The 17,019-nt window shown below is 34.6% G+C and overlaps 3 protein-coding genes across 4 annotated transcripts in view; 1 reads left to right on the forward strand and 2 right to left on the reverse strand.

The window, feature by feature from the left end:
• Positions 1-441: 441 nt before the first annotated feature.
• LOC128173191 (carnosine N-methyltransferase-like) lies at positions 442-5,875 on the forward strand. The gene is made up of 8 exons (XM_052838915.1): positions 442-585; positions 689-890; positions 1,506-1,669; positions 1,843-1,983; positions 2,582-2,760; positions 3,080-3,193; positions 4,899-5,002; positions 5,110-5,875. Exons 1-8 carry the CDS (start codon positions 491-493, stop codon positions 5,224-5,226), a joined length of 1,116 nt encoding a protein of 371 aa, XP_052694875.1. The 5' UTR covers positions 442-490; the 3' UTR covers positions 5,227-5,875.
• Positions 5,876-5,999: 124 nt separating this feature from the next.
• LOC128173196 (protein FAM210B, mitochondrial-like) lies at positions 6,000-7,878 on the reverse strand. The gene has a single exon (XM_052838923.1). The coding sequence runs from the start codon at positions 7,761-7,763 to the stop codon at positions 7,026-7,028; it is 738 nt and encodes a 245-aa protein (XP_052694883.1). The 5' UTR covers positions 7,764-7,878; the 3' UTR covers positions 6,000-7,025.
• Positions 7,879-9,821: 1,943 nt separating this feature from the next.
• LOC128173184 (receptor-type tyrosine-protein phosphatase epsilon-like) overlaps positions 9,822-17,019 on the reverse strand; it is a 63,903-nt gene continuing 56,705 nt past the window's right edge. For both annotated transcript variants that reach the window (XM_052838903.1, XM_052838904.1), the window contains exons 16-22: positions 16,848-16,941; positions 16,113-16,186; positions 15,874-16,008; positions 15,428-15,547; positions 12,524-12,666; positions 12,080-12,215; positions 9,822-10,728 (exon numbers count right to left, since the gene is read on the reverse strand). In XM_052838903.1, the coding sequence (XP_052694863.1) occupies positions 10,651-10,728; positions 12,080-12,215; positions 12,524-12,666; positions 15,428-15,547; positions 15,874-16,008; positions 16,113-16,186; positions 16,848-16,941 (780 nt within the window). In that variant the 3' untranslated portion in view covers positions 9,822-10,650. The remainder of the gene's footprint in view (positions 10,729-12,079; positions 12,216-12,523; positions 12,667-15,427; positions 15,548-15,873; positions 16,009-16,112; positions 16,187-16,847; positions 16,942-17,019) is intronic.

Genomic DNA, 17,019 nt, shown 5'->3' on the forward strand with positions numbered 1-17,019 from the left:
TAGTTACATCTTTAGTTAAATAGTTTTATAAATGGATACCAAGTTTTTAGTCTTAATATTAAACGATTAATTGTTATTGATCCAAATCAACAAGTCATAAAATAAAGCATATATGACAGTATGACAGAATTAAAATTTTAAAAGTAAAACTATTAGGTATATATACAGGTACATTTTAACCAGTCCACAAAGAGCAAAATCCAGTTCATTTCAAAAACATTATAAAACTCTGAACTTGGTGTCAATTTTCAACAGAGTCAATTTTCATTCTTTTTCAAGCTGTTGAAAAATGACCTCGGGTATATTAATTTCACGACTTTTGGTCTCAGGTTTCAACGTTAAAATTGACCCGGGGGTCAACATCTAACGCTGAAAAATGACCGTCGGGTCAATTTTCAACCCGGGTATATCATGCATATATTCTTCGTAATACCGGAACGAGGAAAAATTATAAACCAGTCGGGTTCGAAATACTAAGAAAACAGGCAGCATGGCGGACGATGTGAACGACATCGGGAAGAAAGATGATGATCAAGCGGAAAGGGAGCATTTTATCAGGATTATTAACGCCTTCAAGTTCTACAGGTTATATATAGTTATTTCTCTAAGCGTAGGATTATTCGCATACCATTCTTTTGATTATTTTAGAGTCAACCCGACATAGCTGTTCACACATCTTTGTTCACAGGAGTTTCTCGATGCGGAGAGTTTACAACGCGGAGAAGTCGTTCAACAGTCTCCCACAGCAACACCAGGAACTCATTCCACGTTTCCTCGACAATTTAAAAACTATACAAACCTGTATCACCCACAATTATGAAATAATCCGCCTTATCATTAAAGATGCAGAGTACATCTTTGAGAACAAAACTCACGAAGCCGATGACAAGGTTTGAATGTTATAAAAATACATTAAATAGCACACTGGAGGGTGCTTTGCTTTTAAGTTTATGCATTGTTTTTGTTTCACTTTCTTATTTTTGTTGTCTTGAATGGTGAGATAGGGCCTGTCCAGGATAAAATTAGATGGGATAAAATAAAAGAGTACATACATGTACAGTCTGAGTCATGTGAAAACCTGATGAGAAATTTATGTGCATTACATTTTTGTGTTTCGACACTACCTGGGATTAGAACCATTTTAACAAGGCCTTGGACTTTCAGAAGGATGTAACTATCTATTTTTTGCGTCAAAACAAGTTAAAAATGACACGATTTCAAGCGAAATATGCACTGTTTGTAGTCTTAGCTTAAAAGCCTGACAAATCGTGTTGATTCAAAGAGCCATGGCTGAGTGGCCAGCAATGAAATAGACAGGCCTATATGTCACATTGCTGTTTGTCACAACTACCAAAAGTCCAAGCTCTTGTTAAAATGGTTCTAACATGTCTCTTTCATGTGATGAAATTGTGTGAGTGATCTTTTTATGTGAAAAATGTTCATGTGATGATACTTACCGATTAATAGTAAATTTTTTGACATACATTAGGTCATGCTTTTTTCAGCCAGAAGAAAACTTGAAGCAAATGCCACCTACAAACTTTGATATGGACAAGGTCAAGACAACCCTAAAACAGTTCGTGAGAGACTGGAGTGCTAGTGGGGAACAAGAGAGGAGAGAGTGTTACGACCCTGTCTTGTCTGAGGTCAAGGAAATCTTTAAGGACAGGTACACTTCATAAATTGCTTTGTTTTATTGAAAATATAAATCTTCCATACCTAGTAGGTTAAACAAATTAGCTTTAGTTGAATGTTTATAAAGATATTTGGTTAAGTAAATGTTTGGAAAATTCAAGAACTTGGTTTTTAAAAGTCAAAGTTTTTATGCCATGTTTGTTACAGGGACAGGTCTGGTGTGAGTATACTGGTTCCTGGGGCGGGCCTGGGGAGACTGGCCTTTGAGTTTGCGTCCTGTGGCTTCAGGTGTCAAGGAAACGAGTGGAGTCTGTTTATGTTGCTGGCCTCCAACTTTGTTCTAAACAAGTAAGGATAAAGAGAGATTATTATAAATTCAGCTTACATAGCATAGGGCAGGCTTTGACTGAACTTAAATTTATGAATTTTTATAACATTCCTTGAACTTAAGGTCCATACACACCCAAACTCCTATATTCCTTAGAGATAAGGAATTCCACTTGATATGACAGAAGTTCAATTGGGGGGGGGGGTCAGTTTTTAAAAATTAATCGCTATTGATAAAAATTAAAGTATCTGTTGTATTCGAACTCAATGCCTGTGGGTCAGTAAACTGAAACTATAAACATTGCTCTACAGAGAAAACACCAAAATTAGTCGATATAAACAGTTTCACAAGGGTTGAAATTGCCATGTCATAAAAAGTTAGTCACAGGGTGTCGAGGACCCTAACATGCAACAGCACTTTTTATTGTTTTAATTGCTCATAGATATTTATTATTAAAATGATTAATAAAGAGATGTAAGCTTTTAACCCATTTCAAGTGTATATTTGTATCAGTTTTGTAAGTACTCAACATAAAGAAGCTGACATTTCTGACATACATGTATGTATAAACATTTAGTTAAGTATACCGGTAATTAAAGATGATTTATGCCCAAACAGGTGCACAGAGGTAAATTCTTTCACCCTGTATCCATGGATACACCAATGGACAAACAACAAAATGACAGCTGACCAAACACAACCAGTACAATTCCCTGATGTAAACCCTAGTGACCTGCCCTCTACTTCAGATTTTTCAATGGCTGCTGGAGATTTTCTGGAAGTGTATCAAACCCCAGGTAGTTTTGTGATTCAGCAGGGTTGTCTCTAAAATGTAGAAGGGAATCTGGGAGTCTTGCTTATAGTTACATTGTGTTTGAAATGCAATAATAGCCAGGTAATTAAGGCATTATATGCGGGGGAATTCCCTGCCCCACGGGTCTTAGAGACAACCCTGTGATTGAATGCTACTTTATGGAAAGAATTATAAGCATTGTATCATATTATTGAGCCTTATTATTGAATAAGGTTGCCTTGATTCCGATGAGATATTATACATTATATTCAGAGTTTACATTTATGTGCATTTAAAGGAATTTGTTCGTGTGATTTTTTCAGACACGTTTGACAGTGTGGTGACTGTGTTTTTCCTGGATACAGCACACAATGTTATAGCCTACATAGAGACTATATATGATATACTGAAGCCAGGGGGATACTGGGTCAACCTAGGTAATGTTATGTATACATATACATGTATATATATATATATATCAAAGTTGAAATAGAGAGAGAGAGAGAGAGAGAGAGAGAGAGAGAGAGAGAGAGAGAGAGAGAATCACATGTTATACAAATGATGTGAGAAGAAATACTTATTATTTTATCCACTTCACAATGAGAAATATTATACATGCCGTCATACCCCAGAAACTATAAAAGGTAACATGTACTCATATTTCAATATGTTATAATGCTGGCATATATCATCATGTGCTTATAGCTAGCCTAGTATAAGATGATCAACAGGAGAAAGCAATATTACAGTAATTTTTTGGCAACTGATAATATTGCAAGAGAGCTATTTTATTGGTTTTGTTGTAGTATATAGCTGAAAATAACTGGTCTGGTGACAGTGACTTTCACCTAACATTTAGCTGTAGTAACAGTTGCCTGTCTGTGTTCACTTTTGAAATCCCAAATATTGTATATTTGATGCTGACTGTTTTGAGATATAAAATAGATTTTTATACATGTAACTATTTATCAGCTAGTGGATTGCTTAAGTATTTAAAACTAATGGTACATTGGTTAATTCATTGTACTGTAGATTTCTTATTTTACTTAATTCCGCGATTCAACTATTTTGCATCAAACCGCAAGAATATAAAATCGCTAGCGCCAAATTTTAATACAGTTTCATATATTTTACATATGTACAAAAAATAAAAGCGAGATTTTAAAATCTGTGAGATGTGCTTCTAGTGATTTTACATGGATATTTATTCCTCGAGTTTAATTAGAAATCTACAGTATATATATCACACTACAGTTTACATTGATAGTACATGTACATACAATTGAGCAAGTTGATAACATTTTAGCTAGTTGGAATCATTGTAATTAACACAGATCTTTGTACCAGGCTGATTGCTTTACTGTGATAGTATCTGATTGATTTCTTTATGCTTGTATATTTGGCTTATAGTAACACCACTGTGCTAGTATATAAATAGTGCCTGTTTGGGAGGGTAACAGTTGAAATTGACACCCCGAGAAAACCATTGTCAACCAACGCGAAGCGGAGGTTGCCAATGGTTTTCGAGGGGTGTCAATTTCAACTGTTATCCTCCCAAACAGGCACTATTTATTTTGTTATACTGAATGTCTTTTTTAAAAATTTTAAGAAAATTTTACTGCTTTTATATAGGAATAACGTGAATTCTACAGCGAACCGTACGCGCATAATTTTCGCGCATGTAACATTTTTTAATGTTACCCGTTGCCAAGTGCGTTGCTAACGCTGAGGGTAATAGTAAATATTATTAACTGCGTCTTAACCAATCAGATTTCAGTATTTAACATGAAAGTATAACAATCTAAATTATATATGTGCTTTTGTTGTCGCATTTACCAGGGTAGTTTGCTGATACATGTAGTACCATTGTAGCTAGCTATAAATATAAAAATATCTGTAGTTATATAGGCAAAGCTACATTGTAGCTGATGCATTGTACCTCGGATAACAAGATGATATCATTGGCGCACGCTTATATATTGTAAGGATAAGCTGACATCATTGGTGCTAGCTGATATATTGTACAGGTAACAACCTGATAACACTGCAACTACGGTAGTTGAAAAATTATATTGGTGTAATGGATTGCTCTGTTTACTCTGTAGTTTGGAGACAGCTCACCCTCCCCCTCTCTTTCCACAGGTCCTCTATTGTATCACTATGCAGACATTGAGAATGAGACTTCCATAGAGCTCAGCTTTGAGGAGGTGAAAAAAGTGGTCAAAAAGGTCGGATTTCGTATACAGGTACAGCAGAAAGTCAGCATTTTTAATAGACATAGTAGGATCTGGTAGAGATTTCATTAACATGGGGAAGATACTTATTGATTAACAAGTGCATGTTGTTGTTTCAGAAAGAGGAGGCTGACATACCTACAACTTACACCCAGAATCCAGCCTCCATGCTACTGTATAAATACCACAGCGTCAAGCTTGTGTGTCAAAAACCACACGAGTCGGACACCACGTGACGTGTCACATGACATCCTGACAAGAACACCCCACTATGAACATTGTACATTGTAGCTACAGAGTATTGTTTTTAATAGACTTTTTTTTATCAATCACAGAGGGAATGTGAGAGGCAATTCAGGTTTCTTGTACTGATTTAGCCACTTTTTAGGGATGTAGAATAGATTTTTTTTTCTACCTGAAAATTGTACACAAGATCTCAGGAATGAAAATATAAGCCATGTTTGTATAGAATCTTCTCTGAAAAGACATCCCTGTTTAATACTTACTGTTGGTAATATTTTACACGGTTTCATGTGGATTGAAATGAATCTTAAAATGCTGTTTATCTTTGGGTTTTACCATGTTTACCACAGAAATTGACCATGATGAAGACAAATGTTGAAACTACTGTATTTGGATAATGTTAAGGGTTCAGTGCATATAGAATGTTATAAATAATGTCATAAGTTTGAAGATTTCTTTAACTTTGATAAACTGAGAGGTTGTACTTGCATTTGGAAAACATGATTCCATGGATTCCTCTGCAATATTTACTAGCACGTGTGTAGGGAATTTGCCAAATACAGTAATGCTCTGGTTTATTTTCTTCTTTTAAAACTATACATGTCTATGTTTAATCCTGAATAAAAACAATGGTTTCTAATATTGCAGATTTAATATATCACTGCTAGATATTTAATCTTGGAATGCAAGGGAAATACTTTCATAGATGGCTTGATTTACCAGGTTTAGTTTTCCATGCTGGGATTTCAGAGGGTGAAACATCCAAATTTTCCCCCTTACTTATCAAATTAACATTATTATAGTAAAATTTTAGTAAAATGACCAAAACCTGGCATTGGACCCTCTGGCAAACAAATATTTTCCCTGTTCTAATGTATTGATTGAAATTATGATTCTTAGACAAAATGTATATTTAATAATTTACAAAAATAATTAACAAATCATGAATTTCAATTGATCCCCCCCCCCCCAAAAAAAATAAAATAAAAAAGAAATTCTATATGGCAACTGGCTACGCAAATAAATGGGGAGTGGGAGATGGGGCAGATACAGTAATGAGACCGTGTATAACTACAACATGGTTTCTATCGGCACACTGGACTGACATCAATACGTGCACTGGACATGAAGACAATGTATTTGTTGATTGGATAATCCCAGTTTACAGAGATATAAATGACTGCTTGGAGATCCATTGAGTAGGGGAAAGAGAGTTGGGTTTTAGGGAAAGTTACAATGTACAGTATATTAAACATGAAAAGAAGCATGTACTTATGGAGTCATTGATTTTTAATTAAAAGCACCATGTGTCTGAACAAAGTCCAACCAAACAGAAAGCTGTAAGTTTCTGTATCACCAGTGTGATATAATCTAACTCCATTTTTTAGTGGGCAGTTTTATTTTTGTAGTATAATGAATGCTTTCCTTATGAATCGCTTGTTTTTTCAATTTCCTTAATTGTTAGCATAAAAAGTCTCCATCAGAGAAATGAAATACAAATACATGACGATGATGTACATACATGTACCGGTATATACATGTATTAATTTCTAGGTGCCTTTAGTCACTTGCATCAAACGTTACATAAGCTGTATACATTAAATAAATATTAAAACTTCTTATAATGTTTACCATATTTAATTTTTGTCATAAAATAAAATATGATCACAATATTGATCCAGACTTAATACATGTAAGTGATGATTATGGCAGATTTGTAGAAACAAGTTCAAGATCTTTGATTCACGTATATCCACCTATAAGAAAGGACTTAATTCCTGACAACTGATATTTAGGGTTTGGGAGGTTTAAAAACCCCAAGTTTTCGAAGTTTGTGAACAACCATTGGTGCACAGGTCAGTGTTATTCCGATTCTGGGAACAGCAAACAACTTGTGCACGGCATAAGCTACTACAAATGTACTCGCACCAGTAGCAAGTCCCGATTCTAAGATTTTCTCGGACACTCCCAATTTTCTAAGAATGCCTATGACATCAACTCCCATGGATACCAAGAAGTAGAAAAATCCCAGGGATATCAGCGCTATACAGATGTGGAAAACGATGACAACTGGACCGTATTCTTTCACTGCCCGCTTAAGTCTCTGACGCTGAGTCAGCTTCACCTCAACATCGCCTGTTGATTCTGTTACCTCGCTGGAACTACTATTTGCTGATTTTTTATCCTCGGAATCTTTTCTTTCACAGAACAAGAAACTTGAGGATGAAAACTGTCTGCAACTGTTAATCTGTGAAAGTGTCAATTTCTTAGAAATAGCCAAACTTTGGCCCAAAGATGGCAGTTTGTGAGGTGTTCCATCCCGGCTTCCAGGTAACTGTGCACTAGCAGCGATGTGTAAACATCTTTTCCCGTGGTGTGAACTGAGTTTCAGTGTCAAATTCCACTGCAGGGTATTATGTATTTGGCTTGTGCTGTTACGTAAAACAAATTCTGAACGCGTTAACAATCCATACTGTGACCTAAATGACACTCCATAGTTTTTGCTTAAACATTTGCTCAGTTGATTCATTGTGTGTTTTTAACCGTTTTGCTTCGGTAAGAATTAAATGAGTTATAAATGTGTTATCCAGATGGATCATCAGATGCCAATCGAATGAGGACCATCGTTGTTAGTCTTTTATACCAAGGTAAAGATTTCTTTGAAAGAAGAGTTTCGACGATTCGGTTATCTTAATATATGAATCGAAACCGTATTGATTTAATCCGGTTTAGTATCAGTTGAAACAACTGATTCCATTTTCAGCTATTTTAAACTTTAAATTATTTAAAACTCACGCTTAATTTTTTTTTGAGATATTGAGAGAGAGGGGTACTTAAGTTAATATATAGGCCTATAGATAGCCATTTTTCAAATGTATTACTGATACCATTTTGTTTTTCAAACATGAAGTATTTTGATTCAGTTCAATATCTATATTTTGTGAAGTTAATAAGAAGATGCTGTACAATTCCACATCAGGTGGTAAATTGTTTCCTCTTCATTATAACAAAAATTACATAATTGTGAATCAACTTTCCCAGTTTTAAACATAATACTGTTTGTTGTTAAAATGTTCTGATTGATTCGATATTGTAGCCATTGTAATTTTGCTCTATAGGTAGAAATAAATTGAATTTGAATATATCTTTTTGAATTACTATTACTCAAACACTTAATATCGAATCCTTGTTCTATGACTATTTAAGCCCTTATTGCCAAGAAAAAAAGGTTTTATTAATTAACGCCCCTCAAATGTTTACTAATACCTTAACCACTAGTATACAATTATTTAATGCTTGAGCAGTCAATAGACCAGAATATTTTTCCCGAGGTGCAGGGAACAGCTCAGTATGATCTATTGCCCGAGGCCAACGGCCGAGGGCAATAGATCATACTGAGCTGTTCCCTGTACCAAGGAAAAAAATTCTGGTCTATTGACTGTTCAAGCATTAAATAATTGTTTTATTACCTAATTCCTTTTTTAGTTTTCGGGATTTACAATTTGCATATTGCAGATGGTTTTCGTGCCATTATGTAATATACTAAGATTTTTTTTTCATCTTTTACATGCACAAAACCTGTTGCATGCATTACAACATCTCAATTTAATATTAGTTTACACAAAGAAGGGGGAGTCTTCAACCCATTAGATTTTAAATAGTCTTTTACCTTATATGAGGCTTTAAAACTGTTGATTATTTGATACTCTATTTTGATAATTCACCAAGTACTAAAAACAGCGTCTATGTAAAGGAATATTCATTCCCTGAGAACTATCGAAAGAATGTAACATTAACATAACCGCGTTATGAAATACGTTGCCGGTCCAATAGATCGCAGTCTATTGACCGGCGGTCCAATAGATCGCAGTCTATTGACCGGCAGTTCAAAATAGACGCAAATATTTAATTTGTAATAAAACAACAAAATCCCTTTGATTAGGTAATAATACACGTTATTTGTTTCAGTTATCCCAGCATATGACAGCCCAGAGTTTACATCAGATATAGTAAACAAGAATATTTTGTAAAAAGCCTTTTATTAAATCTGAATTATAACGATATTCACTGAATCAATGCTGATGTAAGTAATGCTAAGTCAAAATATTATATGAAGTCATTCAAAGGAACACGGTCAAGAGCCCAGTATATCGGTCAGCGTAAGTCGACAGAAGACATTCTTGAATTGCCCTTAAAGATTGCTTGATCAAAATAAAATTTGAAAAAGAAATAAAAAAAATTAACTCGAGACCATGTTCCTGTAAAGCTTTTACATAATTCGGTAAGTAATACAAATGTGCATAAAAACTAATAAACTATACTATATCAAAATGACAGAACATTAGCCAAGAGGTGCAACAAATGATAATTAAATTTTATGAATTAAATGGGGGAAACCCCCAAAGTGAACCTTACCCATAAAGCAGTAACCAATGATCACAGAGTAGATGAAGCTTTGCATCGGTCGTTACATAATGTGTATCATACAGTACAATGCAAATTAAACAGTTCCTGTTTAAACTGTTACTCCACTTTACACTGAATCCTCTTAACTAGCTGATTACTATGTGGAGTGAACACATTTAAAGCTGGTTTGAACATATTTTATTGTATAAACATATACAAATGGTTCGAACACAAGTTCTTACAACTTACGAGGTTCTTACCAAGTATAACAATTTACAACTGTATAGTAGTTTAGAATGGAAAGTACATAGAAATGGATATTACTAATATAGTTAAGTTATTGAACAAACGTACATGTATAAACAGTTCTGATGAATTTGGTCCAGGCAGTAAAATTGAAATTACAAGAATCTGAAACAAGAATTTAAAGCTTATATTTTATATTTCACAAAAATGCACAAAAAAAGTAGCGTGACAATACTAGTACAGATACAGATCATTTATGTCTAATTCAGAGTCCAGAACAGACAAGTACATGACATACTAGTATTATTATAATTACAAGAGAAAGACATACCTATGAATAGTGTAAAAAATATTAAAGTATAACAATTATAACATGTCTTTGATAATGAATATATATAAAATATCGAAACAAATGATTACATCTAGAATCTATTAAGTGGATTTCATTCAAGTGGCGTTAAAAAAATGCTAAGCTTCCTCATAAAATATGGCAAAAATTAAAAAAAAGTACATGTGCATGTAAAAGAAAACGTTATTATTCTATGGAAATACACCAAAGTTCCTCTAACATTATTATGCCAAATATGGCGGAAACTGATTTATGATTCCGCCATGGTGGTATAGAGATCTATCACATGAGGGTACACGAGCACTGTTTATCCTCTATCCCCCCTCCTCCTTGGGTACACGTGAACTGTTTATCCTCTATCTCCCCCCCTCCTCCTCTGGTACACGTGAATTGTTTGTCCTCTGACCGCTGTAGACTACTGATTACAGTAGACAGACTCTGAGGTCGTCTCTATGTAATCCCACAGCGCCCTGTACACCAACAAATATTCCTCCTGTAAATGTAAAGTATAATATAATTGTAAACGTAATACAACATGTAATTTGTTCCTTTACCTCCTGTAAATGTAAAGTATAATATAGCATTGAATCATGATTTTTTGAAGTATACACTCTCATAACTGCAGCGGTGTGTGCATACAAATTGAGTAACGCGCGTTAGCGCGTTATGAAAATTTGTATGCACACACCGCTGCAGTTATGAGAGTGTATACTTCAAAAAATCATGATTTAATGCTTATATTTACATTTTTTAACTTCTTGCCTTGTCTGCAAATGTGATTCATACCTTAAAATTCCTATCTTATCCTAAGGGTAAGTTAATATTAATGGAAGAGCCACAGTAACAGCCACAAGCGTGAACTTTGATTTTCGCTTGTGACGTTGCAGTTTACAGCGTTCAACGTTTGTGACGTCATAATAAAATTCATCAATTTGACCTTTGACTACTTGTTGCATTTAGAGGCATTTGAAGACCATAGAATTAAATGGAAAAAAAAAACAGTAGAATGTAAATATTATAATTGTAAACGTAATACAACATGTAATTTGTTCCTTTACCTCCTGTAAATGTAAAGTATAATATAATTGTAAACGTAATACAACATGTAATTTGTTCTTTTACCATGATTTATCAATCATTATGATCGTGTGTAAAATTTTCTTTGACAGCTTTTTACTTATATTGTGTAACTGAGTGGATAAAATCCCCCCAAACAAATAGCAGAGCACCTGAGCAAAACTCTCGTAATAAGTATTTTTAAATATATTCATTGAATCTTTTATTCATATGTTTTATATTTCAAAACCAATAAGATGTTTTAAACTAATGAATAATAATAAATTGTTGACCCAGTTTTTTTAAATTTCTTTTTTCTGCGGATGCAAAATGGTTCCAGGTCATTGTCCACACTCTACCGATGGGTACTCTATGAGGAAAGTGTAAGCGCTACTGGACCTCCATAAGATAAACTAATATGCTCTGCAAAAGGATTTGACACTGCACACTAATATGTAATGTATGGATGCCTTGAATTAAACAACTTAACACATGTACTGAAAAATATTCTTCACCCACGGATTTTACACAATTATGCTATTTCACTTTGACAATTTTTTTTTTATAGATATTGGTTAAAAGTCACTATAGACCATCTTCCAATGCACACTGTGTATGTAATGTTTGAAAGCATATTGCATTACAGAAAAAGGCGACCTTGTCTTTGTAAATGAAATTGGACGGACAGCAGACTCACAGAAAGAATACACAATATTTATAAATATTTGGTCATATATAAAAATGCATAACATAACATCGTCTCTTTAAAGGAATATTTTAGTATATACCTGTGTGGAACAGAACTCTGGTCTCCTTGTCTGTAGTTGTCGTACTGTTGTAAACACGTCAATGTTGTCATCCATAATGATTTGTTGTATGGAGTTAAACACAGCACAGAAAACACCGCATAGTGAAGCACCATCTCTGTATTAAAGAAGGAACAATGAAACAAATCACTGAAAAAATTTACATTTAACTGTTTCCATGAAAAGAATCAGTCTAAATCATAAATTCACATGTGACATGGAAGCTTAAAATTTTACAATTAACAAAAGGAATAGAACTTTTACATGTACATACATTATAACTACAAATCATGATACATGTACTAGTATATGCAACCATACTCAATGTCGCGGAAGGATTTTTGGGTTATTTCCACCTTTAAGATTCGTTTCAAGCTTTAAAGACGATAGTTAGCTAGCGTTATTTGTTAGTCTGGGTTAACCCACCTGCTGACAATGGTGATTGGGGTGTCTGCGCCAAGTTTGAGAGCATATGACACCAAGTTTCTGAGACACGACGTATCTTTGGTCGTCCCGTTGGATTTCAGTGGTCCTGTCGGCTCTACAATTGTCACGGGATGAGACGTCTCCTACAGAAAGGGTAAACAAGACTAAGTCTAAGAGTAAGAATTACGTTAAGAGGGCTCGATTGTCGCGACCATTTTAAGACTATATTGGTCTCCTTTAGCAGAAGAGCTTTATATGAAACTATAGGAAAATACCCAAATTTAAAAGATAAAACAAGAGGCCCATGGGCCACATCGCTCACCTGAGGAACAATAGGTATGATAAAGTCAGCTACATGGAGTCATAAAACAAACAATCTGGACAATGTACAATAATACATGTAGATCCTGTATAAATAAACTCCATTTTCCCCCTTGGAACTCGGATAGCCCTGATTGCTGCCAATATTTACAAGAGCAGACTTTAATCACCGCTCCTGCACATACATAGGGACTCAAAGTTACGCAGGCAGGGATGACCGCACACCTACGCAACTCACCAGGTACCAACGTTTACGCAAGCAGGGATGACCGCACACTTGCACCAACAGCTCAACCTAACGCAAGCAGGGAGTGCCGCACACTTGCGCTAGAAAGACCTGAACACCAGCATGGATGACCATACATTAGTGCTCCGCCGCTACCACCACCAATACAAGCAGATATGACTGCACACTTGTATTAATGCGATACAGGGCAGGAATGACCGTACACTTTGTATCAAAGGTTAGAAAACACGTAGATTAGATAGAGCAAGGATGTTCACAGATTCAATCTATCCATACCTGTTCAAGTTTAACCCCAAACAGTCGCTCATCGAAATGCAATAGACACTGTCCCTATATATGTGCCAACCTAAAATAATTCATAGTATCTAAAAATTGGAAATCAAAAATAAACAAAATAATCTGGCCTTACCCAAAACTTCTTATGCAGAACAACTTATATACATTGAATATTTATTATTGTATAAAAATAATCATCACAATAATTGGTTAACAGTGGATGCATTAATTAAAATAATCAAGAATCAATAAATCAAGGGCAATAACTCAATACAGTAATACAAAAAGATTCTAATGAAAAAATAGCTGCCTGCTTCAATTCTATAGTCATATCACATGTTGAGTATTGCAGTTCTCAAAAAGATCCTTTACAATTGTTTATATATGGGATATTTAGCTACATCAAACTCTGAACCTTCTTGTGAGGCCGAAGAATTGTCCTGGAGCCAAAGTTTTAACAATGATAAAGAATCATCTTGCTGATTAGTTTCTGAGAAGAAGATTTTTAAAGATTTACTTTATATATTCCTATGTAAAACTTTAACACCCCCCCCCCCATGTGGCCTCACACTACCCCTAAGGATCATGATTTTCACAACTTTGAATCTACACTACCTGAGGATACTTCCACACAAGTTTCAACTTTTCTGGCTGATTAGTTTCTGAGAAGAAGATTTTTAAATTTACTCTATATATTCCTATGTAAAACTTCGACCCCCCATTGTGCCCCACCCTACCCCCAGGGATCATGATTTTCACAACTTTGAATCTACACTACCTGAGGATGCTTCAACAACAGTTTCACCTTTCCTGGCTGATTAGTTTCTGAGAAGAAGATTTTCAAAGATTTACTCTATATATTTCTATGTAAAATTTTAACACCCTCCCACTGGGCCTCACCGTACCCCCAGGGATCATGATTTTCACAACTTTGAATCTACACTACCTGAGGATGCTTCCACACAAGTTTCAGCTTTCCTGGCTGTTTAGTTTCTGAGCAGATGATTTTTAAAGATTAACTCTATATATACCTATGTAAAACTTCGAACCCCCCCATTGTGGCCCCACCCTACCCCTGGGGGTCATGAATTTCACAACTTTGAATCTACACTACCTGAGGATGCTTCCACACAAGTTTCAGCTTTCCTGGCTGTTTAGTTTCTGAGAAGAAGATTTTTAAAGATTTACTCTATATATTCCTATGTAAAACTTCGACCCCCCATTGTGGCCCCACCCTACCCCCTGGGGGTCATGAATTTCACAACTTTGAATCTACACTACCTGAGGATGCTTCCACACAAGTTTCAGCTTTCCTGGCTGTTTAGTTTCTGAGAAGAAGATTTTTAAAGATTTACTCTATATATACCTATGTAAAACGTCGACCCCCCATTGTGGCCCCACCCTACCCCCGGGGGTCATGAATTTCACAACTTTGAATCTACACTACCTGAGGATGCTTCCACACAAGTTTCAGCTTTCCTGGCTTTCTGGTTCTTGAGAAGAAGATTTTTGAAAATTTCTCGAAATTTTTCATTAATTTCTAATTATCTCCCCTTGAAAACGGGTATGGCCCTTAATTTTCACAACTTGAATCCCCTTTGCCTAAGGATGATTTGTGCCAAGTTTATTTGAAATTGGCCTAGTAGTTCTTGAGAAGATGTTGAAAATGTGAAAAGTTTACGGACGGACGGACGGACAGACGGACAGACAGACGACAGACAAAATGTGATCAGAATAGCTCACTTGAGCTTTCAGCTCAGGTGAGCTAAAAATAAAATAAAATATGGCTTTTTCTTTATTAAATAATAGTTTATAGCTTAACAAATCATATCTTAAAATCTAAGGTAGATCTGACGGTTTTTGTGGACCACCCAGCCTCCTTAAAAAATAACAGAGGAAAAGTATTTAGTATACCGGTATTTATGCATCAATATTTCTTTATACAAAAGAGTTCTAAATTCAAAATAAATACAGAATTGTTTTGAATTATAAACAGTATTTAATTAAAAAAGAAATAAGATCTTTCCTATATTTTAGTTCTACCATGTGTGCACCATTACCTTCCCGTGTATGATGTTGACGGTTGTGACCTTGACCCCGGTGTCACTCTCAGACTCGTGTTCTACAACAAACGGCGGCACGTCCTTGGTGGACGATATTTCTGGTAACCATGTCTTGGACTTCAAGGGAAAAATGATATGTATTGAATAGTCGTTTTGTTAGATTTTGAAAAATTGAGTTATGATTATTTCAGAATAATATGATGACAAAAAAGAATAACAAATATTCCCTTTTCTGGTAGAAATTCCAACACGCACAGAGAGAGAGAGAGAGAGAGAGAGAGAGAGAGAGAGAGAGAGAGAGAGAGAGAGAGAGAGAGAAAGAAAGAGAGAGAGAGAGAGAGAGAATTTAGTAAAAACTTGGTTCATTATGTTCCAATGAGCATAATTATTTCTTTTTACCACCATTTCTATTTATGTTCTTTGTTTGAGAGAGATGCACGCACCGATTGAATTTCATGTAATGGATTCATACATATGACTGTATCAGATTCATGATCATTGAGCAGGCGCAGGAAGTCCACAGCGTCCTCTGGTGTCGGATAATGCGTCACTATAAACGCCCTATTTTGTTGGTAGGACTGACAGAATAAACATTAATTAAAAAATTAAGTCTTGAAATTTATCGTAAAAATTAATGACATTGATAGTTTGTTTTTATGTTGCTCAATTTACATAAACCTACAGACACATGGATTGCGTTGATGTAGTTTCCTCGTTTTGCGACCGATGACGTAAGGTAAAGACTGTACTTGTCCACTGGAAGAAAAAGAAAAGTAAAAACTGTTAGAAGAGAAATATTTCAAAACTAACTAATCTGAAAGGGTAAAATTTAAAAAGAAAGATCAAAACAATATTTGATGATTGCCATGGAAAATTCAATTAAATTTAAAGTTTCCAATTTTTCTCAACATGAAATATCTATAAAATTTTGATAGGGTGTTGGTTTATCTTGAATATCAACAAAATTTCATAAGTTTCAATAAAAAATAATGTTTTTTATTTTCTACAATACTGATTTAGAGTAGAAAATGTAGAATATTTATAATCTTTCATTTCTTTTAACTTAAAGTATGTATTAATTATTTTTCAGTAAAAGGTTATTTTTTTTTCGAAGAACTAGCTGAAATATTTCAAATCTTTGAGTCCAGTTCTTTCTTTTGTTTTCAGTACTTCCCATTTTAAAAACTGTGTCATTTGTAAAGCAAAGTTTTGCAACCCTTTCCATTAAATTTGTTTCAATCTAACTTTATTTAATAAACTTCATTTTTCAGAAACAAAATTTATCTGTAAAATATTTGTGTTATCTTAATAATGTTTTTCGTTGTGATTTTGTCCAACACTTTTTGTAAATCTGTCATATTTTACCAAAATATTTTTGTTCGTTTTATTGTATAATTAAAATTTCATCATCACTTACATGGCAGTATAGTATGTCCTTTCTTGTCTGCAAAATGCTGTCTAGACATCTTGTAATCTGTACCAGTGTACTCTGGTCGTGTTTTCATCAATTTCTATAGAATATATAAATAAACTACTTTTACAACGCACGAAATACGTCACATGCTCCTAAATAAACCACAAAACCAAAT

Source organism: Crassostrea angulata, chromosome 2 (genome assembly GCF_025612915.1).
Source record: "Crassostrea angulata isolate pt1a10 chromosome 2, ASM2561291v2, whole genome shotgun sequence".
NCBI lineage: Eukaryota > Metazoa > Mollusca > Bivalvia > Ostreida > Ostreidae > Magallana > Magallana angulata.

Bases quoted from the DNA above. Each gene is read 5' to 3' on its own strand.
- LOC128173191 (XM_052838915.1), top strand. From the start codon at position 491: ATGGCGGACGATGTGAACGACATCGGGAAGAAAGATGATGATCAAGCG. The intron at 2,761-3,079 runs GTAGTTTTGTGA...TGATTTTTTCAG, and splicing joins GGAAGTGTATCAAACCCCAG to ACACGTTTGACAGTGTGGTG. The intron at 5,003-5,109 runs GTACAGCAGAAA...TTGTTGTTTCAG, and splicing joins AGGTCGGATTTCGTATACAG to AAAGAGGAGGCTGACATACC.
- LOC128173196 (XM_052838923.1), bottom strand. From the start codon at position 7,763: ATGAATCAACTGAGCAAATGTTTAAGCAAAAACTATGGAGTGTCATTT.